This window comes from Amblyomma maculatum, chromosome 3 (assembly GCF_055883805.1).
Source record: "Amblyomma maculatum isolate TAMU_Amacu chromosome 3, ASM5588380v1, whole genome shotgun sequence".
NCBI lineage: Eukaryota > Metazoa > Arthropoda > Arachnida > Ixodida > Ixodidae > Amblyomma > Amblyomma maculatum.
Genome location: NC_139346.1, coordinates 151,977,569 through 151,999,974, shown reverse-complemented (window position 1 = coordinate 151,999,974; position 22,406 = coordinate 151,977,569). Strand labels below are relative to the sequence as shown.

Below are 22,406 nucleotides of genomic sequence, written 5' to 3'. Positions count from 1 at the left end.
TGGTATTGCAACGAAAGCTATCAAGGTCGAGATGTTCTCGCTCTTTCGACGGGCGTTCTAAATGTTTCTATTTTAATGGGTGCTGCTATAAGTGCGCGGTTTTATTTTTTTAATGCTTCCTTACGCATGTAATGTGGTGTCACCTCCACTTATTGCAACGAGTAAAACTGTGAAGGTCAGTGCGGCGCATTTGACTTTTCCCTATATTTCTCTTAAATGGTGAGCGTGAAGATATTCGCTTAGAGAAGGAAGTTCATTTAACGGATGCTCATGCCGTTGTGCAATCTTTATGTTTGATCTTGCCTAAAATTTAGTTTAGCGAGTTGTAAAAGGTCGTTAAATGCAAGATGACTGGAGAGATTGATATTTGCGCAGAGGAAATTTGGAACTGAGGTGGCATGTCTCAAAGTTGTGACAATTGACACCGCTGCACGAAGGATGCGAGCCGAGCGCTTTTGGCGGTGATGTAGAGTTATATAACGGACTGTCGTCTTGCCAAAAGCGGACATCGTGCAGTTCGAGGCGACCCGCGGCGTCGCCGAAAACCGCCATGCGTAGGCCATTATTCCTAACTCCGATCACGTGGTATCATTTTTACCATTTATTTTCTTTACTGAGTTTCCCCCCTTTTCTTGCCTCCTCTCCCCGTTGCCGCTCTTGGTGGTAGGGTTGCTTGCTAATATTTGTGGGATATCTGGCGCCCTGTGACGTCAGTAGCGCATGCGCGAGCGCACGCTTGCCTCTCGCGTGTCTCCTTTCCCCCTCAGTCCATTTTCCTCCTCTACTTTGTTGCAGGGAGGGTGTGAGAAAATAACGTAGACATCTTTACAGCCGATAGTCTCTGTATGCCCGGCGGCCCTACGCTCTCCGGCCCGTGAAAAAGATTTGAGGACACGTTTTGGCGTTGTCCAGTGATATGCCCGCGCCTTCTGGACGCGACGAAGAACAGTCCGAAGACCAAGAGATGGCCACCGAAGAAGCAGAAGACGATTCTTTAGCCGGTGAGCGTTGAGCTTGTTTTTGTTCGACGGCTGCCGGTCCGCTGTTCTACCTGTCGAAGCGCGGCGGCAGGACCCCCCTCTCGCGATGCGAGCTCGCCGGCCGCTTGATAGCCGGCGTTAGCTCGATAGCAGCCTTTTCCCGCGTCCTGTCACCGCTCAGGATGTCCGCGAGTGTCTCGCGGGTACCATCAGAACGGCCGTGAACGCGGCAGTCTTTTTGAAAGGGCTGTAGACCCACGAACTTTCGCGCCAGCGGTCCTGATTACGCTAGGCTTAGTAAGCCCTTCGGCGGCGTCGGTCGCGCCGCTGCTTTTTTGACCGGCGTCTTACCGAGCACATGGTGTCTGTTTTGGTGCGCGTAAACGGTTTCCCAGGAGAGTGTCACTGGTGTCTTGAGCGTCCAGGCTTCAAGTGGTATTCATAAGAGCATCGTGGGCCCGGGCCGGACTTTGCTTTTTGGTGCTTGTCGCCAATGGAGGAAGACGGCGGGATAACTATCCGGATATGTATATCTCATTATCATATTGATCTGAACCTCGGAACGAGGCTAGCGGGAGCGTTTTTCCAAAATGGCTGGTTTTTAGAGCTATCCGAAGAAGTAAATAAAACTGTCATTTTTTTTTTTTTTTTGTCAATGTGTGCTGGCTGTGAGGTTTTTATATTGATGCCCAGCGTGATCCGAACGTGGCGACCGAGACGCGAACTACGTGTTGGCACACGTTTGGGTGGGCACCTCGAAAGGGACCGGCTTTTTCTTTTTTTTTTTCTCATTAATTTTTTTTTTCCCCCGTCGTCAACGGGTGACGTCGTAAATTGGTTGGTGAAAGCTAACTTTCTTCGTTTTGCTCACGGTGTGTGATCACTTTCACAATCCCATGAGCTCCGGGGAATTGCTTGCAATGAATGAACAAACAATAAAAATCGTCGCCGGAACAAAGCCGACCAAAGTTCCTCCTCCTAGCTGGGCATGCATATGTAGAGCACCCGCGTATCACAGGTTGTCAGGTGATGCCAAGCTGCCGGAATGTAATTCTGTGTTAGTGTTTTGCAAAAAGCAGGTTTCATATTGAAATGCCTGCAGTGGTGTACTTTAAGTGACATTCAGCGCGCATGAACCGTTTTTCAGCAATAATTCGCATAATCTGAGCTAGTCGATCATGATTGGATCTTTCAAGCAGCAAAATTGTTCATCTGCCCATTCATTCTGACTACTATTTTGAAAGTGATTTTTCAGGCAGGAGGCTCAAATTCAGTGTTGTGCTTCCTTCTTGAATCAGCTAATTGTATTATTACAATTTTGTGACCACTACGAGTACAATAGACGTGTGCAGTTTTCTTTGAGGCAAACTGAAACAATGCAGTGACTGCTACATATTCGGTAAATTTTCATTTTCAACCTTGTGGACCATCCTCACTTAGCTTTTCAGGAATGGCCTATAATACTTCGGGGAATAATTTTCACTAAATATACATAGCTTGCACTAACTTTACAGCAGCCTAAATTCTGGTGAACCAGGAGCACCACGAGGATGTGCTCATTTCAATACTGTGCTTTTCAAAACCTTTTCTGACCTGCACTGCTGAAGTTGTGCATAGTTTACAATCATGATGCCTGTGACATCAGGTGCAAGCTATGTTTCCTCCTTTAGTGGTTCTACAATCCAGGCTGTGTTCGTGTTGCAGGTGCATTTAATAGCATATGCTGCAGTGATTGTGGTTAGTGTGCATTTAATTCTTGCAGGCAGAATCGGGGAATCCATTTTTGCCCAAATCTCACCCAATATCCTTATTGCAGATGTGTATTCAATGCACCTTCACTCGTGAACTGTGGTTTATACATTACGTTTCATTGATTAGTTCCCTTTACTTCAAGTTTCTGCTAAATTAATCCTCTAGCTGACTTGGGTTTAGCCATGCTTGTTGCAAGCTGAGTGTCATTTTGTGGCTTTTGACGATCCCCGCTCATGTGCGTCTTGTGACACTCTGTGTCCGCCTTGAATTTAGTAGGGCTTATCCAACATGAAATTTTGTTCAGCATACATTAATATTATGGGTACTAAAAGATGATTTTGGCTCCAATTTTGTTAAAGAACAGAAAATGTCTGAAAGATTGTTCAATTTATCCATTGTGCTGTTGGTTCCCCCAATTTTCATGGTTATAGAGCAGATTATTCTTTCTGATCTGTGATTAGAGTGTGAATGTGGTAGTCACTTTGAACTTGGAACTGAAAAAAAAATAGTTTGAAATTAGATAGCTTAGAGCTTTAGCTGTAGTTTGCTTCTTTTGCATGCTTTGGAAGTAATGTACATATTCTTCATAAAACTGACATTATTTTTGTTGTGCTTGCTGTTAACTGGAGTGATGTTGGTTCATGGAGTTTCAATATAAAGCCAGCATGCAGACATTTTCAATTTGTTTTGCTTTATGGAAACTGAAAAATAGTGTAATTTTGTTTCGCAAAAGGAGTCATTGGTTGACAGTTGCTTGAAATCCAGCCCAGGAATAGTTATTGTACTTTGTTCCGTTTTTAAGTCAAAAATATGGAGCCTGCTATTGTGATTTTTCTGAGAAGACATACTGAGTCAATCTTGCTTTTGGTTTGTATCCATGGCAGGCACCATTGCAGTTAGCCTGAAATTAGTGCCTTACTTTGTTAGTGTGCAAGAACTTTTGTCTGATGCTAAATTACATCTGCCTTCAGTGTGTTTGTCATGTGCATCTGCATTTCAACTGTAGTATGTATCAAAACATAGCGCTGGTGTGGATGGCATAAAAAAGAAAACTTCACCTACAGAAGTAGTTGAAGGAAGTGTCATTATGTTGGTGTCTCTTAATCACCGTGCTTGTTACACAGTGGCATTTTCCTCATCTTGCTGTATGCACTTTCACAGGGTCGGAGGCGGCGGAGGAGGAGGAGGATGAAACGGGAAGTGGCAGGGGTGGCGCTGGCGACGGGGGCAGCCAAGAGTCGGATGAAGGGGCATCAACACGGGCTCCCCCGACGCCGAGCGTGGGTGGAGCAGGCACAGAGGACGAGCCCCCTGGGGAAGAGGAAGAAGAGGAGCCCCCTGAGACACCACCCAAGCCCAAAAAGACAAAGGCCAAGAAACGTAAGGGCAAAGGTGGCGACGGTGAGCGCAAAAAGGGCAAGAAAAAGAAGAAGAAACGTGCCGCGTCTGAGGACGAAGACGACAGTGACAGCCAGCTGTTGGGGGGCCACTCGGACAATGATGACAGTGACTATGTGGTGGACCGCAAGAGTGCCAAGAAGCCCCGGCTAGAGAAGGCCGCCCCAGAGCCTGTGACACCCACGGTAACTGCTTCAGCAGCAGCTGAACCGGAGCAGCACAAAAGCTCGACAGAAGTGTGCCAGGAGCTGGGACTTCAGGATGTGCCCCTGGAGTACACGGACGCTGACTACCAGAACCTCACGAGTTACAAGCTGTTCTCACAGCATGTGCGGCCTCTAATCACTAAGGTGCGCTGTGAACCCGCTGGCGCTTCTAGCCTTTTTTTTTTTTTTAAGTAGCTGCGTGAGCCTTTTGCATATATTTCTTATTGACGTGAAAGAAATGGTGGTTTCTTTGATTGTGACCTTGGCAGATTAGAGCCTGGGGCATTGCTTGCCATGGAAGGTGCACACTGTTTATTGAAAGCCAAGACTAACATATTATTGGTATGTATGGCTGTGTGGCAGTCACAGAAATAGGCCAGAATCATTGTTTCATAGTTTTTACCTTTCAGTGCATAACAAATGTGCATACTACATGTGCATATTGAAAGTGAAATTCGCACAAAGCATCTTGGATTTCACTGTTGTTCAAATATGCTGCTCACATTTCAACCATGCCTGCATGCTCCATGTACTGGAATACTGTAAGGTGTTGGAAGTCCCAACTAAATAGCCATGACATTTGCAAATAGCACACTGGTCTGTGGTACTCTCTTGTAACTCTGCACCTCTATTATATGTTCTGTTTAGCAGACCAGAAGCTTTTAGCCGCTGCCGCAGTAAAAGCTTGTGGTTACTCCTGCTAACCCTGAAAGCATTGATAATTTAGCAGACTTACAGGTGCACTAGATGTGTATGCCAGTAATGAGGGCTCTCTAAGTTTCAAGCCTGAACAAATTAACCAGGTGATTGCTCCTATTAACTTTTGTTAAGGAACAAATATATGTACCAATAACAAGGTCAACCTAATTATGAGTTTCAAGCTGAAGTAAATTAACCAGGTCACTTTCTTATGTAGATATGTGCATGCTACTAGAAGCTTCCTGTTCCTGAATTAGAGCAGTCAACTTATGTTATGTAGTTATATAATGTTACAAGGGGCACTAATCCTAGATTTTTTTTTTTTTCATTTTTACAAATGCTTGACACATCGGTTTTAATTATTAGCCGCACAAAATGCAGGTGTTTTTTTATAGGCTTCGCAAAAGTAGGGAATGGCTTTACTGTGTGGTTATATTATTTCATTGGTGATTGTAGTTATACTACATTTATACTACAGGCAGCATGTAGTTGTTGCACTTGTTTTCAAATTGCCAAACATTGGAAGGATGTGTTTCTGGTACCAATGAGCTCCTTGATTCGAAAGGTTGACTACACCTAATTTTTGCCACTGCGACTAGATTCATCTCTTAACGCTTGAAGACTGCCAAAGCCATCTCTATTGACAGATTTTTGCTTCTGCAATGCCATTTCTGTCATCAAGTCATTGTAGCACTCAGCTTTTGAGCCCAAGATTATGGGAACAAATCAGGGGGATTGCATCGTAACGGAATTGGAAGACGAAAATGCTTGTTTACTGTGCAGTGGCACTGCATGTCAAAAACTCATTGTGGCCCTAATTATTGTGGAGCCGTCCACTAGGGCTGTGTCGGGACCCCACGATTTCTGCTCTTGAGTGATTGTCGAGGTAGAATGATCGTGCTCTGCATCTGCTACATTGACATCAGTGGGCTCTGTTTTGTAACAACCCTTCTAACTGGGGAAGAGGTGGATGTAGGGTGGGTTGAGCTGTGCATACTTGCAAGACGACTGCTTGTGCTCTTGGTGCAGGCAAATCAAAAGATTGCAATGGCAAAGATAGTGCTGCTTATCTCAGCCAAGTGGCACGAATTCCTGAGGGACAACCCGAATGCGGATGACGCCCTCGATGAAGACGACAGGCCAGTGCGGCAGTCGAGGGCAGCCGCATCCACACCCTCCTGTTCCACCAAGGAAAATGGTGAGGAGTTTCGAAGAAGTGATCATTTCATTTTAGTCTTGCATGGAGAAGAAAAAAGAAAAGGCAATCTTGGGGTGAATTGGTAGCTTATTTTACAAACTTTCCGTGCTTCGTTAAAAATGTGTGTCCGGCAGAATACTGCACCAATACGCTATAGCGCAGCAAAAGATGAGGACACAAGAGACGAGAGACGAACACCACGTTCGTCTGTCGTCTCTTGTGTTCGTCTCTCGTCTCTTGTGTCTTCTTCTTTTGCTGCGCTATAGTGTATTGGAACTATGTACCAACAAGCCCAAAAAGCCACGCTACTGAGAATACTGCAGCTGAAACTAATATCACTTTCTGTGTTTTTGTTGTGCGCTGCGATAGAGGAAGGCATTGTATCACAACGGCGTCCATACTTGCTGGAGTTTAGTCAATTGCAGGAGGATGCAAAAACATCACAGAATCCTTTCGAACTCTGCAAAACTGTTCTGAGGTTGCTTATTTCACATTTGCAATTGCATTTTATCTATATTTTAGACCTTTTGTTGCAAGTTTTGACTACTGAGAGTATGGCAATTTAAAATTTCCACCTTAAGTTCAGTGTAATAAAAACTTATTGCTAACAAATATCAGACCTAGTGACATTGCTCATGTCATGTTTTTCACCAAGACGAAAGCTGCAGCTGCTGCTTGATGAAAGTGTACCAACGTAATTGTTCCATGCTGGGAAATGTAATAAAATCTTATTGCTAACAAATATCAGACCTAGTGACATTGCTCATATCATGTTTTTCACCAAGACGAAAGCTGCAGCTGCTGCTTGATGAAAGTGTACCAACGTAATTGTTCCATGCTGGGAAACAGCATGCTTTATGGTTTTGTGTGACCCTTGCTGCAGTTCTTCGTTCCATGCTTTGTGCTGATGCAGATGGGGAGCGGTCAAGCCGTAGCAAAACGAAAAAGAAAAAGTCCGTGCCTCTGCTCAAAATCAAACTGGGAGGCATCGGCAAGCGCAAGAAGCAGAGCTCTGTAAGTTTTTCTGATGGAGTTTCCATTTTCTTGTTGGTTTTCTTTAAGCCCTTTATATAATAACTTTGACTAGCTGTTGCTTTAAGTGATTCTTCTAATATTGGATATGACTCCCCTGAAATGTGCAAGTTTTTATTGCAAAAAAAAAAAAAAAGGAGGCTTTGTGCTTTTGTTTTAAGCAGCAGCTACTAATCCTGTCGCATGCAGCGTCATTTGCGTCATGAGACAGTTATCAGATTTAGTTCTGGCAGTTTGAGAACTTTGTACAAATAATCTTCTGTCCTTGTCGGCTGCCCTTCGAAGGCTTGAAATAACAGCAGTGTGAAGTGAAGTAGGAGAAAGGGGAGGAAACGTGAAAGACTCATTGAAGCCCAAGTTCAAAGTTTGCACTCAGAAGAATAGCTGATGGTTATGTCACACTGCTAGTGAATTGTTTTTTTTCTTCATTGTGCAGTAGGTTGCTAGTAGGGGGTCACATCCAGCCTGGTTTGCACATCAGACATCTTGATTCATTTCTTCTTTCTTTAAATTGCTGACAAGAACTTGTGACCGATGGAACTTTTTTTCTGTTGCTTGTCCTGAAATTTAAACCCTGCTAAAGCAATACATGCATTTTGGCAGGCCTCGTATGGCCTGACTGGAAGTTTGTTTTGTCCAGTGGTTACAGATTGTGTGCTAAGAGAGGAATTATGTTGTACACTTGACTGTGCAGTGAATTGATTTTTTTTTTACTCTGAAATTACTGCGTGCTTTGTCATACTACAGGAGGATGAAAACAGTGTTAGCGACCAGAGTGATGCGGACTTTGAGGCTGCGCTGGAAGAAGCGCAGAATATGACTCCTCCCCCGGCTAAGAGTGACAAGGGTTCCTCCAAGAAGGGCAAGGCCAAGAAGGCCAAGAAGAAGAAAAAGACCAAGACGACGGCTAGCTTCCCCAACTCGGATGCTGAGAATGATGGCTATGAGGTGTGTCGGCATCGAGTGGTTACCTCTTAGTGCTTTTTTGCTTGCTTTGCACTCAAGTGTGGCATGACTCCGGGCTTGGCTTTTGCATTGGTTGTTGTAAATTTGAAAAAGAAAAAGTGCAGTGTAAGAATGTTTGAAAAACACTGGAAGATTTATGAATTCTAGGTGGACACTCTGTAGGAAACATTGCTACCAGGTTACATGTCTGGACAGTTTTGAGGTACGGTAAAACTGCAATAATTCCAACTCAGTTAACTTGAAATCTCAGATGATTTGAACAATTTACAATGTGAATTTGGCTGGATAGTGTGAACCAGCAACCTGCACCCTCCTGATTAATTATAAGCTTTTGGGTGCTATGCACAAATGCCCATTCCCAGTGAAGCGACGGCCCCTTGCAGTCGCGAAGCGATGCTGATGCTTGATATTGGGTGCCCCAGCCCGAGAGCTTCCCACTGTGGACATGGCTATTCTTGCTCCGTGGCTGTAGCGGGTTGACGGCACTCAACAATAGAAAGTCTACCTTTCTTCAGAAATGCGACCATGCGAAATTTGACCAGCTTCTTTCCAGGGTGTGAGGCAGTTAAGAACTGGCAGCAGAGGCGCATGCCGGGGGTTGTGGTAAAAGCTTTAATTTCGAAATATACGAATAAATGGTGGGGATGAAGCCCTCTGCATGTGTCAGTTCTTGACGGGACACACTCCATGAATTCAACACAGTAAATTTGTATGCAAATCTGCTCAGCTACGCGAAATTCGAATTGCATGCTGTCTGCCCGGCTTGTTTGGGCTGTCATGCACTCACTGGGGAATCCGAAACTACATAGCTGCGCGGATTTATTGCGGGTGATAAGTGTGGACAGCTGGATGCGATGCCATTTAGCTTTTGTTCACTGCTGGCATGCTGACAACACCGAAGCCGGACTTTCTGGGGAATGGAGATTTAATGCGACAGCTCTAAAATGGGAATATTATAGTCTGAGACGCAAATACAACTACCGATGGCCTTGGATGACAGTTGGGCATTTAATTTGTTTTTTCCCTGTGATATTGTGAGGCAGGAACAGTGCATGTCGTTGCTTAGCACTTGGATGCATGCCGTCACTGCCCTAGAGCTGACCTGTGCGGTGCGCTGCTTTGTGCTCCTCCTCTGACAGACGGACCACCAGGACTACTGCGAAGTGTGTCAGCAAGGGGGTGAAATCATATTGTGCGACACGTGTCCACGTGCCTATCACTTGGTCTGTTTGGAACCCGAGCTTGAAGAACCGCCCGAGGGCAAATGGAGCTGCCCACATTGCGTGAGTCCCACCGCTCCCGTTACATTGGCAATGCCCTCCGGACGAGGCCGTTGCTCTCTCTGTTGTCATTGCACCTTATAGAGCCTGATGGCCTTCGTGTCTTGTATGGAGGTTGGTAGACTTGAGTTATTTTCTCGGGCTAAGATACGTACCAAGAAATCAAGTACTTTTTATTCTTGTATTCTTGTATCACACACTATTATACCGTGTGGTGTGCATCCACTACTGTGAGCTATATTTAGATACTCAATGTGCTCATTGATTTAAGCATTTTGTGGTGCGCACAGGGTGCCAGTGTTGATGTTGTCTTCGTGAATGGACTCTCCTGTTGTGCTGCTTTTTTCGGTGTAACACCTGGCATGGTGTAAGCTGCAATGCGAAGGATTAGCGTGCATTGCCATATTACTTTTGCCACCACATTCTGCTGAAGACTGTGTACCTGGCACACTTAGATGCATGTGTTCAGTCTTCAGGAAGTCCTAAGTGGTATTGGAATGTGAGCAAGTTACTGGTAATGAGAGTATTTCTCCCATTTATGGCTCAAGCACGAACCTTGTTTGTGGCCAGCAGAAGGCATCTGTCAAGCTATCTTAAGAAGCTTGCAAACGACTTTTTCTGGACAAGCTGGATTCGTGGGAGAATAGGCTTTCTTGATTGCAGATGCATTTGCAGCTGGCAAAAAGTATAAGGTCTTATTAAACCTTCATTCCCAATTGTATTTGTTGTCAGGAGAAGAGTACAGGGAATGACTTCAATTTCACCCACCTGAGCAGATGGCATTGTACATTTTATTTCTTTTTTATTTGTAGAGGTAGGTGTAACAAGTTATGTGCAAATGTGAGTCGGACTGATGCACTGTGACAGAGCTCAGTTGTCTTTCACATTATACATTTTCACCAGTGAAATGTTTAACGTATCAGAGAGCATCGGCAGTTTATCCCCTTCAGGCGCCAGTTAAAGTTTTTGAAAGGAAAATTTTTTTTTTGCACCAGGCGTGATCAGTAGGCCATGCAGAATTCAAATATAAAAAATTATGCAAAAATATTTATATTTTTTTCGCGTCCACGCATGTGGACATGGCGCCTCAAGGCTGCTACAGGAATGAAAACATTTTAGCATTTTCTGCATTTTATAACTAATTATTAGGCATGAATAAATGTTTTCCTCTCAGAATACCTTGCGCTTTCAAGACTATGACACCTGCACGCAAATAAGCGTATTACGTACTGCTCTGCACAAAATAACGAAGTGCCGCGGCCACTTTAACAATTTCGGCATTAAGACACCGTGTCCACATTTGTGGACGCGAAACTTTGAAAGTCCACTGAAGCACTTTTTCAATGTCTAAGATAACGAAATCTGGCACGTAACATCTACATTCCTTTATTGACACCTTCATTACAAGAAATAGTATCATTAGGCATCGGTCTAGAAAGAGGCATGCAATAATTAGAGCTGCTGATTTGTCCTGGCGTGAAACGCTGCGACGTCCATCTTTGCTTGATGTTTACAAAAACATTTCGCTGTAGCAACAAGATATGGCGCCATGTATTCGACAGGGCGGTTCCAAATGTTACGGGTGCCAAATTCAAAAGCAGAAATTCGCACTCCATGGAAAGATATAGGGAAATTTGGGTCACGTCCACATACGTGGACACAGCGCCTGAAGGGGTTATACATCTTAGTAGTTTTTATCTACTACAAAGCCATACAGCAATGTCCTAATTGTGGCAAAGACGTGTGACATGCAGTAACGGTCTGAACTGAGGAATGCAAATTGTTTTTGAATGCCTTGGCCAAAAGGAAAGAAGTATGGGCTGAACAAACGGCAAAAGGTAATTAGTGGGCCAGTTATCTGCTAGCTTTAATATAGGAGTTGAACCTCTAGTGCTAGTTAATTACTACATTGAATGTCATGCATTCTCTTTTTGGAGTTTGTACTTTGTTACTCCACTTGTGCTCTGTGCTGTACTATTTTGTTGTTGTTGCCTGACCACTGTTTTCATGCTGTGCAGGAGGGCGAAGGTGTTCAGGAGCAGGAGGAAGACGAGCACATGGAGTTCTGCCGGGTGTGTAAAGACGGTGGCGAATTGTTGTGTTGTGACAGTTGTCCTGCGGCCTTCCACACCTTTTGTCTGAACCCCCCTCTGAAAAACGTCCCCACCGGAAAGTGGAACTGTCCGCGCTGCTCGGCAAGTGATCACCTCCTCTTCTCTCTTTGGCCTTCTCCGTTTCTCTCTCTCTCTCTCTCTCGCTGTCTTCCTCTTGGAGCTGCTGGACTGATTGCACAGTTGCCATTCTTTTTTATTTTCTGATCGAGTTTGAGAGCAAACCTCGTAGTTGTCCCTAGATCTTGCACAGAGGGACAAAATGTGCGGGGGACGTGGCAAGTTATGAGGCTAGGTAGCATGTTAACCTGTTTGACCTCCCGTCTGTGGACTGCTTGCTCTAGCATGATTGATTTTGGTCTGGCTTTGGAAGGCTACTTAAGGGTGTGCGAATGCCAAATAGTAACTGTCGAATTGAATGTCGAACACTTCTAATATCAAACTTGCTTCAGGAGATCAGGAAAAATGTTCAGGTTATCCGAAAGCTTGAGTTATTGAATGTCTCTAAATGAACTGCCATGAACCGTTTGCATCACAGTAATTTTATCTAACGAATGCTTGGAATGTGGACGTCTATATATTTGAGGTGAAAACTACGTGACGTCGATATTTCGACATTTCATCAAGTTTTGCGCACACTATTGGGAATGTTGACGAGAATCGTTGGTGCCTCCGCGGCTCTTTTCGCAATGTGACGGGGTAGCAGTGGTGCCTCTTCGCAAAGAGGCCCCGTTGTATTCTAAGGATGCTTCACTGCACGGACTGTGCAGAGATGTACGTGCGTTGAAGCTTCCTCAAAATGCGATGGTTTAGAGTGCTTGAAGTGCGGAGAATGGGAGAGGGAAATATGCTTAGATGCTAGAGCCATGTGACACCACCCTAAAATAGAACTAAAAGGCCAGTGACGCACGAATCAATGTCCGGAGTGACGCAGACACGGCGCTGTTGGCCAATACGCGCACCCAGTGGTGGCGAATTTAAGAGAAAGGAAACTGAAACTATGCTGCTGGTGTATATTTCGGCTGTTGAGTTTTCCAATCGTCGTTGTGCCTCCTTTGGTGTGAGTTCGGCCTTTGTTCCAAGCATTTTACGTTCACGGAGGTCTGTTTGGACGACGGCCGGCTTTGCGGGCTGAGCCTTAATGTGACCTCTCGTCTGAATCAGCGAGGTGTCGCAGGTTTACATAGGCATTGGTCAGAGCCACGCTTTTTGTTTGAATTATCCGAATTTCGGAAATAACTTGAGTCGAATTAGTGGGGTTTTATTGTATTTCATCTTCCCTGTCCTGGCGCCGAGCCTGTCGTACAGTATATCGAATACTCAATCATCCGAATACTAGGCATTCGATTCGCAAGTACAAATTATAATTTGAGAGCTTGTTTTTTTTTTATTCGCATTTGGTTATTAGAGTACTCGCACACCTCTGATTATAGCTCGACGAGTTTGAAAGGTCCCAGTAGCTGTGTGGTACAGTATGTGAATGGGCCAAACCCCAAATTTGGGTAGGTTTTGCTCTTAAATGGGTAAACTGGGTATTATTGCCACGTCCTCTGCCACATTCAAGATTCACCCTCAGATTAACATGTGCGGCTGTTCTTTCCCTTTTTTTCTATAATATCTGGTGCAACTAATGCTTGTAGCGAACATCTGCAGCTTATTTACTTCAGGCTGTGCTACCTTAGTTGCAGAATTAGTCTTCTTTTTTTTGTTGTTGTTGAAGGCAGTCGTTTTTATGCCATCTATGGCGAGGGTAATGTTAGAAAGATTGCGATGCATAGTAATTTGTGAGCAAACGATCACTGCTGCTTGTTCCAAATGATGTGAATTTAGGTTAATTTATGCATGGTTGCCATTTTCTTAAGTGCTTGCAGTAGCTTGTCTTAAAATCTCTAAAACCGCAAAGATGACTTCATGTGTTGGTAATGTTCAGATTATTCGTGCTTGCGCGTGTTTGTGTGTATAGTAAGCTTTAAAGATTCAGGCTTACAAGACTATTGCTGCAACTAAGGTGTCAGTTCTAACAGTTCCTGCCTACAAGGCTTGCCACATTCAATAAGCTTTGCTTTAGTTTACTAGCTATGAAGAAGGGAAAAAAACAAATTTAGTAAATTCTGACGTCTGAGTGCTTGGCTTTTGGTTTCCAGTGCTTTGGTTCTTATGGCATTGGTTCCCTTGCACCCTCGCCATGCACTGCACAACATACAGCTGTGTAGTTTTAGACACGTTTTGCAAAAACATCCCTCATATCTTGAGTGAACTGGCTGCAGGGTGCAGAATTGAGTTGTTACTAGTACAGTATTGCTATTTATATGGCGTGCTTTTTTTTTTTTTCTCTCTCTTTAGTGTTTCTGTCAAAAGACTTTCATCTAAAAATTTTTAAGAGTGTACGGGATGTTGGGGAAAAATGGATTTCAGCAATTTTTTATCAAATTGTATGTTAGCAGCCACATTACCTGTCTAATGATGTTAACGAGGTTACCATATTTGCGAAATACTTCAGTTGAGCCGAGCTGCTGAAGCAAACCTCCACCATCGTTCAGTGCTGTGTGTTCTGCTTACAATTTGCTATGGTTTAAGTACCTCAACAGCTGTGCTGAAATTTACCATTGCCAAGCATCGTGGCCACCGGTCAATTTTTCTCTCCTTTCACAAGTTTAATTCTTAGACTTGCCATCTTCTTAATGGCCTAGGATCATCGAGGAGAAGTGTGTCTAATGCACCGATGCGAAAGAGTTGATAAAAATGTAGAAAGGCGGCTCAGAAAGCGAATACAATGAAGCGCTTTTTGAGGAGTAAGGAAGGGAAAAGATAAAAAGTAAAGGGGTCGCACAAGTAACGTGTGAAGCAGCTGAGCAAGAAGTGGCATTATGTGGGTGGCAAAGTTTTGGTGGTTTGTAATGGGAGGTGCTGATCAGTTTTAATTTACAGTCTTGGTTTAATTGTAATTGGGCCATGTAGTAGCAGTGTATGTAGGGAGCCTGTTGTGATCATAAAGGATTGTAATTGTTATACTTGCACCACAGTGCGTGTGCTTTAGGGCACTGGATGTGGGCTTCTTTATTTATTGAATGGGGCAGTCGTTCCTTCTCTTTTTTTATGTGAAGTTGCAGTTGTAAGTTCAGAGTTTGACCCTTCTCACTCTGCACGTGGCTTGATTCCAGACTGGCTGCCTTTCTGCCTGCCCTCTTTGTGTTACATTTGCATTTATCTCTTGCTCCCTCCTCTGCATCTGCTTTGCACCATTCCGGATACGCACTTCCACTTTAGCTTTCGTAGCACTGGTGGTGTAACTGTTAGGATGCAAATCCCCGAATCGTTGTTTAGGTTCCCCTTATATTCCTGTTCTCGTTTTGAAACTGAAAAACCCCGTTTTCTTCGAAACTCTAGATGGCGGTTTAAAGGCTTTTGGTCTAATTCGTACGTTGGATTTTGTTCGCATAGTTGCCTGCTTTGTGACCATGTTCACGGACCACCGAAGACTTGGCTGCTGCCAGGTGCATCTCAAATGTTTGTTGTCCTTGTGTGCATCTGAATGTGGGCTATTCTCTTGTGTTTATCCTTTGTTTTTCCGACTGTTGAGAGTCCTTTCCTTTGATGCACATTAGTGCATTGTTCTCACGCTGCTTGTCTCCTTTTGTTTTGCAGGTCTGCCCCCCCTTGCAATGTTTCTTGCAGAATTTTCTTTCAGTGTCATGGTAGTGGTTGGGAAATGGGTGGGCAAAATGAAACTGGAGTGAAGCTGCTGTTGAAGTAATTCGTTCCGTGAGAAGTCGTCACTGTTCCTCGTTTGGCGTATCTGTTCTGTGATGCCTCCTTTATTGTACAGTTCACGTGCTTGCTCTGTCGTGGTCGAGGTGGTGGTTTTACATTTTTAGGGTCGCTTTCTCCTGAAATTCTGTGGACATGTTTATATGGTGGCAGCATTAACTTTACTGATGTGGGGGATCTCGAGGGCTTTTTGTACAGGAATCAAACCTTGCTTTGCTGCACGTAATGTGGCAGATGTGCAGGATAAATGAGGATATTTTATGGTCTGTTTTCCTCTTGTTTTTGTTTTGTCTATTTGCTTTTAATTTTTTAATGTTTGAAATTGTTTGACATCTTCACTTCAGAGTTTGCACTTATGGTCTGGAAATGGCAGACAGTTGAGCCCTTTTTTTGTTAAGATTTGTTAACTTAAAACAAGTTTTGTTTCGCTTACTTGCATCATTGCACATAGTGCTGTTTAGAGTGAAGGTAGGCAGTTAAGAGATTCAAGAGTAAGAAAAAGAAGACCAAAAAAAGAAGTCTTACAAGCTTTTCCTTTTTGCCTTTCTTCCCCCCTCAACTTCTGTTCCCTCTTTGACTTCCACATTTTCCTATTTTCCCGTTCCCTCCTTCCCTCTGGTGCCATCATCAGGTGGAGCCGCTCAAGGGTAAGGTTCAGAGGATCCTGTTCTGGCGCTGGGCCGAGGTGAAAGGAGACGCAAGCGGCGACGCCAAGAAGGAGGAAGGCGGCAAGGCCGAGGATAGCTCAAGCAACAATGGCCAGGTGGCCGCAGTGCCGTCCACGTCGACGGCACCCCAGCCGTCCACCAGCAAGAAACCGCAGCCAAAGCCACTGAGGGAGTTCTTTGTCAAGTGGCACGACATGTCCTACTGGCACTGCTCCTGGATCTCTGAGAACCAGGTGGGCTCTCATTCTAGTGAATGTCTGGTATTTAGGAGTTGTGTACTTAACTTAATTTTTTCTTAGTGGGACTGAAAAGAGCCCAAGTTACTTACAGTGCAACGGAACATGTCTCCCCCGTGCTCTTTTGTTGGCACTTAGAGGTAGCCTTCTTCACTCTTTTCTATTTTTCGCTGTACTTTCATCTCGAAACAGAACAGTGGTAGCAGTTAGACCATTGTCGAGGAGTTTGCTTTTTGTCATTACCGTATTTACACGAATGCAACGAGAATCTTTTCCTCTTATCATCGGTTCCAGAGTGCACCTCACATTATATTTGGAATCAAGGTCTGAATATAATGTGACTTTTTGCTTTATAGACACTATTCACTATCAGATGTAGCGAGTGATAGGCTTGGCAACTCTGTTGTGGCAGCTGCCATAGCGTTACGTGGTTGAAAACTAAAAGCATGAAAAAAGTTTTAGAATGGCTTGCCACTACCTCGTAGACTTTGCTCATAATTTTCTGCTGCAAGCAAATATGATGGTTACTGCTACAAAGGCCCCCATGACGTGCTGTCATAGGTCGTCTGCGCCTGGCCGAGGACTGCTAGCCGCTCACTACTGCAAACACTCAACACTGATTGTGATCACTGCACAGGTTGCAGCAAGAAGCGATCAAAACGCATTGGATGGCATTTTACACGCCACATGAAACGACTTACCTTTCTGCGCACAGCAAAATAAGAGCTGTTCAGAGAGACACGACGAGCTCTTTACTAATGGTACAGATCGTAGACTACACGCACAATTCATTTGGCTGCAGTGCGGTCATGTCTTCAAACATCATCCTAAAGGCTGCCATAACCTCTGGAGTCTTTAAATTGCATCCTACAGCACCGGTATGGCCGCACGCTAGAATCCATGCACAAGGCTCATTCGTCGGCACGCAACACTCTGGTCACATGTTGAGAGATGCTTCGCAAGCTGGAGTTCAATAGTTAAAGTTGTTTGTTATCGACGGAATCGAGACTAGCTCTAATAATGTGTGCATTTATTCAAAGCATCACACGTCGACCGCACTCACACGCATGCTCTCTGCCCTTGTTCTGTCAGCCTATCCAGAGCATTCGATTGTAGAGTGGGGATGTCACCTCCTCTGCCCGCATACAGCTAGAATGATGACCATGATGGTTTGTGTCGTGAAGTTGTAACAAGCTTCACCACTGTGCTAGTAAGCTGCTAGGAGGAGCCATCTTTTTGACTGACTTCAAGCCGCACTGCATGCATGGCTAAATGAAAAGCTTACTGTGATTGAGAAAGAAGGTGGCATGGTGCGCTCGGTTGAGGAAGAGAAGAAATGGTGCTAAAAGAGTTGTGGGAAGTGGGGAAAGGAAAAAAAAAAAAAGGATAAACGGATACAGGTCTGGCAGCACAGAACACTGTATAAGAAGTTGTGGAAGCTCACAGGGATTGTGGCTGGAGCTGTATGGGGAACTTTGTGCATTGACGCATCGAAAGCTTTGCTGAGCTTGATGGTGATGCGCACATTTGCGAAGTGTTGCCTCCCAGATTATACTGATGTGTTCATTGTTTCTGTATTTTTACTTGCCATCTTAATTATTATTTTTTTTTTTTTAGCCTTCGGTTATGTAGCTGGCTTCAAAAGGCAGAGGTGGCTTTGTAGTCGTAAGGTTTTATTCTTTGATTTGCGTGAGGTCTCAAACTCTCCACCTCACAATATATTTACGGTTGCATTATATGCACGTAAAATATGATATGTGGTAGTTACGGTGAGGCGGCTATGAGTGCTATGAAGGGCTCGGGAGTTAAGTCTCCTGCACTAAGTTTTTGCATTTAGGGTACTTTATTTTTTCGTTGACGTTATACCAGTACACTTGCAAATTTGCATGTTAACAAGGTCTTTCGGCTGTCTTGTCAGTATTGGTTAGAACTGTAGTTATGTACTGCCTTCAAGAGTACTTGATGGCTTGTTTATTTGGGACTGACCTCTTGTGCAGTTGGATGTCTACCATCCGGGGTTGTTCCGCAACTACTGTCGCAAGAACGACATGGATGACCCCCCTTTACCGGACGACGGCTCCAACGGGACCAGCGACAAGAGCAGCCGGGAGGAGAAGCACGCCAGGAACAAGAACTACCAGAACCTGGAAGAGAAATACTATCGCTATGGCATCCGGCCTGAATGGCTCCAGGTGCATCGCGTCATCAACCACCGGGCCCTGCGTGACGGCTCGAACTTATACCTGGTGAAGTGGCGCGAGCTCTCCTATGACCAGTCCTCCTGGGAGCACGATGACCCCGGCGAGTTCGAGATCCCCGATCTCCAGAAGGCCATTCAGGACTACTGGGACCTGAGGGCCTCGGTCGAGAACGCCGACCAAGCGCCCGCCACGAGCAAAAAGTCCTCGGGCGGGAAGAGTAAGTCCAAGAGCAAGAAGTCTAGAGATCTTCGGGACGACGACTCTCGGGGCGGCCGAGGCACCCCAACAGGCCAACCTGCTCCCGTGGACCCCAAGCGCAAATACGAGTCGCAGCCACCCTTTGTGCTTGAAAATGACAACGAGCTGCACCCGTACCAGTTGGAAGGGGTCAACTGGCTCCGCTTCTCCTGGGCCAACCACACGGACACCATCCTCGCCGACGAGATGGGTCTAGGCAAAACCATCCAGACCATTGTCTTTCTCTACTCCCTGTACAAGGAGGTCAGTGCTTGATCCTTTTTGTGTTGTACACATTCTCAGTTTGAAGGGAAATCTCATAAAAATGAAGGTTGCCATTTCTGCAACTCTTGAGTTCAGGCTCTTCTGTCCTACATGTCTACCATCAGCAGTTAAAGCACTCTGCCAAGTTGCTTATATTGTGAAGAATTTGCATGAAGATAGGTGTTGCGAACATGCATGTAAGTGATGCGTGCTATTTACATGTGGCCTTTGAAGCGTGCTGTGTTATGAATGTCCTGCACACGTGTTTTGTCGTGGTGTCTGGTAATGACATCTATAGCGTACTTGTGGGCCATTTCCTTAGTACTTGTATAATTTCAACCTGATATTACAGTATGGTTTAGAAGGATGCGTCATCACTAGGGGTGTGCGTAGACCTGCTAGATGGTTGTCTGTCTGCATTTGAAATGAAACCGAAGTGAGAACGCCGGGTTTTTTTTCCAGTTTCTTAAGTGCTTTGCTTTGCGCGCACTGTTGGGAAGGCATTTTTCACAAAAGCGAAGGTCGCTCTTCAAAGCGCAATGCACCCGTGTTGTGAAGAAGGCCTTCCCTGCACTGCAAGTTCACACTGTCAAGCTTTGCTGTGAAGAATGCAGTGTGGTGAAACTTTGGTGAACTTGAACATTTTCAGTGCATTCGGTAATTTTCGAAAGTTCCGAATATTCGTTTTTCGAATTTGAATCGAATAGCAAACATATTTGAATTATATTTAAAATTTTGAATATTTGCACGAATATTGTGCTCTTTTGCTCTGTTTTTTCTCACTGAGCTGCCAAGGAAAGACAGAGCGTGGTTTTTAGTTGTATCGCTCCTGGCAAAGATTGCACTGAACTTGGGTGCACTCTTTCGCAGCTTATTCAAAATTCATTGCCTTCTTTGCGCACTGTCTTCAGTTACTGGTTTTGTGCACTGCCAACATTTTCCATAGTGGCCACTAAATTTTCATCTTCTCTTTTGTTTTTTAGGGTCACTGCCGTGGTCCTTTCCTAGTGAGCGCTCCGCTCTCAACCATCATCAACTGGGAGCGTGAATTTGAAGTGTGGGCACCAGACTTTTACGTGGTGACCTATATTGGGGACAAAGACAGCCGGGCTGTCATTCGAGAGCACGAATTCTCTTTCGACGAAAAGGCAGTTCGCAACCCCAACAAGGCCTGCCGCATGAAGGCGAGTGCTGTTTAATGTTTGGTATTTAGCAAAAGGGACGGAGTCATTACGAGGTTCTTGCATAAGTTTCTCTCCAAGTCTCTGCCCCCCCCTCTTCCTCCCTAAAAAATTGTTCTCATGCCATATAAAATGGTCCCATTGGACCTTTTATTAACAATTATCGACGACATTTAAAGAAATTGCAAACAGTTGTTCAATTCTTTTTCTCCTGATTTCAAATGTGCAAATATTTTACTTACAAGCCAGTTCCCAAGATTTAATACCCTCTTGGCTGCCCAGCTCAGACAACAGAAAAAAATAATTTTGTGTTGGAAACTTTTTAGTATGTGGGTATCAGCTAAATGCACAGAGTGCATTGTTGAAAGCAGTTTTCAAAATGAGCTTTTAGCAGCCCATTCAGCAGCCCATTGAACTTTTATGTTTTGTGATTGTATCGTACCAACTAGCCCCTCATTGCTCACTGTTGAGTGTTGAAATAGTGTCGTGAATAGCTTTTCTTGCTTGGCTTTATCATAGCCCCCCCTCACTGGGCTACTTGTGTTGTGTGGCACTTGTTTTATCAACCAAGGGTAATTTGATCCGTTGTGGCAGGGTTCATAGGGCTGAAATTATTGCACATACACCAAGTCTGGCACTTACCTAAGATTCTGTTTTTTTTTTTTTACATCACTGCTTTAGTTAGTGTCCCAAGTTGTAAATGAGACTGCTGTGTTTCAAAGTGAAAGCCTTTAATGACTCATACTGTCGGCCCTCGTTCATCCGGTGACACTATAGATGTCGGTCAAACGACATCAGAAAAATGAATAAATGAAGCTTTTATTTGAATGAAGGGATGGATGGCTCTCGGCCGCTATTTGGGTAATTAGAGAGTTAGGAGGGATGGGAGTGCAGCTTCGTCATCACGATTCTTCAAGCTGTTGCTTGTTCCTTGGCATGCGGCCAATCTTCGTGCTTTAATTCGACCTTTCTCACACTACTCAAAGCAGGCCGCTCTCACTGCTGTATGTAGCAATGGAATGTTGTATTGCAGAGCTTAATAGAATCTGATCTGCTAGGGTGGGCATGTCGTCATGCGGAATATGCGGAATTGTGTTTCTTCCTCCTGAAGACGATGCGCATTTCCATATAAGATGTTTTATGTCTGCTGTACACTGTTCCCGACAGTGGATGCATATGTTGTGTTTAAGTGTTTCGTGTCTACCGAGAAACAACTTGTCAAGTATGTATGGTGTGTAGGCTGCGTTTGTTGTTGATAAATATCTCTTGGGGTCGAGTGAGCTCTTTCACGTTGGCAGTATTCTGTACGGGGCACTCATGTATGAGTTTTCTGATCGCAACCTGAAGGACATCGACAAGCTACACAGGGCCACTCTTCGCACCATTACTGGGCTTCCAGAGCACTCGATGAATGAAGAGCTGCTTAAGCTGGTCGGCATACCACCCATACGAGACATTATCAGAGAAACAAAAATACGAATGATCAGAAAAATAAAGATCCCTTCTTTACCAGGAACCGAACCTCCATCCCTCTGAACCCCAGCCGAGCGGTTAAACCAACTGCGCCACGCCTGGGACCATGAAACGCACATCATAATTCACGTTGTCTACTGTGAGGGTGATATTAGCCATGACAATGATGCTGCAATTAGAGATAATGACAATGATGACAGTGGAGATGATAAAGATGGTGCACTTAGTTGATAATGAGAGCAAACGTGACGCACCGTGTGCACCAGCAGTGCTCAGGCTTTCACATTTCTGCAGTGTAGATTCCACAGTGCTGTCAAAATATTTTACACCCAAGGTGCTTCGTTTTATTTGCAGAAAGACTCGGCAGTGAAGTTCCACGTGCTGCTGACGTCGTACGAGTTGGTGTGCATCGATGCCACCATTCTTGGCTCGGTGGACTGGCAAGTGCTGGTCGTTGACGAGGCCCATCGGCTCAAAAACAACCAATCAAAGGTGGGTGGGGAGCAGGTTCTTCCATTTTCCATGCTTCTTTACCGGTGGAAGTGTTTCTGGGCCTTCGATCGTGCCTGTTGCTCTTCAAAGGGCTAGCCTAGCCGAACGTTTTGCTCTACTTTGTGGAACATGCAACACGCATTGCGGTCTAGTGAACTTTTGGATGTTTTATAAGCCTTTCAAGTGCATGGGGTGAGGTCTTGCTCTTTACTGAAGTGAAAATTGATCTAATGTATGCTACTGGGAAGAATCGGAATTTATTCT

At 44.6% G+C, this 22,406-nt stretch overlaps 1 protein-coding gene across 6 annotated transcripts in view; it reads left to right on the top strand.

Moving 5' to 3' along the window:
• Window positions 1-754: 754 nt before the first annotated feature.
• Window positions 755-22,406, top strand: part of Mi-2 (chromodomain-helicase-DNA-binding protein Mi-2 homolog) — a 59,935-nt gene continuing 38,283 nt past the window's right edge. For 3 of the 6 annotated variants that reach the window (XM_084598220.1, XM_084598219.1, XM_084598216.1), the window contains exons 1-11: window positions 757-1,001; window positions 3,894-4,480; window positions 6,065-6,233; window positions 7,147-7,247; window positions 8,013-8,213; window positions 9,371-9,514; window positions 11,530-11,706; window positions 16,022-16,291; window positions 18,292-18,996; window positions 19,980-20,180; window positions 22,005-22,142. In XM_084598220.1, coding sequence (XP_084454346.1) covers window positions 917-1,001; window positions 3,894-4,480; window positions 6,065-6,233; window positions 7,147-7,247; window positions 8,013-8,213; window positions 9,371-9,514; window positions 11,530-11,706; window positions 16,022-16,291; window positions 18,292-18,996; window positions 19,980-20,180; window positions 22,005-22,142 — 2,778 coding nt within the window. In that variant the 5' untranslated portion in view covers window positions 757-916. Of the gene's footprint in view, window positions 1,002-3,893; window positions 4,481-6,064; window positions 6,234-7,146; window positions 7,248-8,012; window positions 8,214-9,370; window positions 9,515-11,529; window positions 11,707-16,021; window positions 16,292-18,291; window positions 18,997-19,979; window positions 20,181-22,004; window positions 22,143-22,406 lie in introns of all 6 variants that reach the window. The other 3 variants (XM_084598217.1, XM_084598221.1, XM_084598218.1) reach the window with 3 other exon arrangements.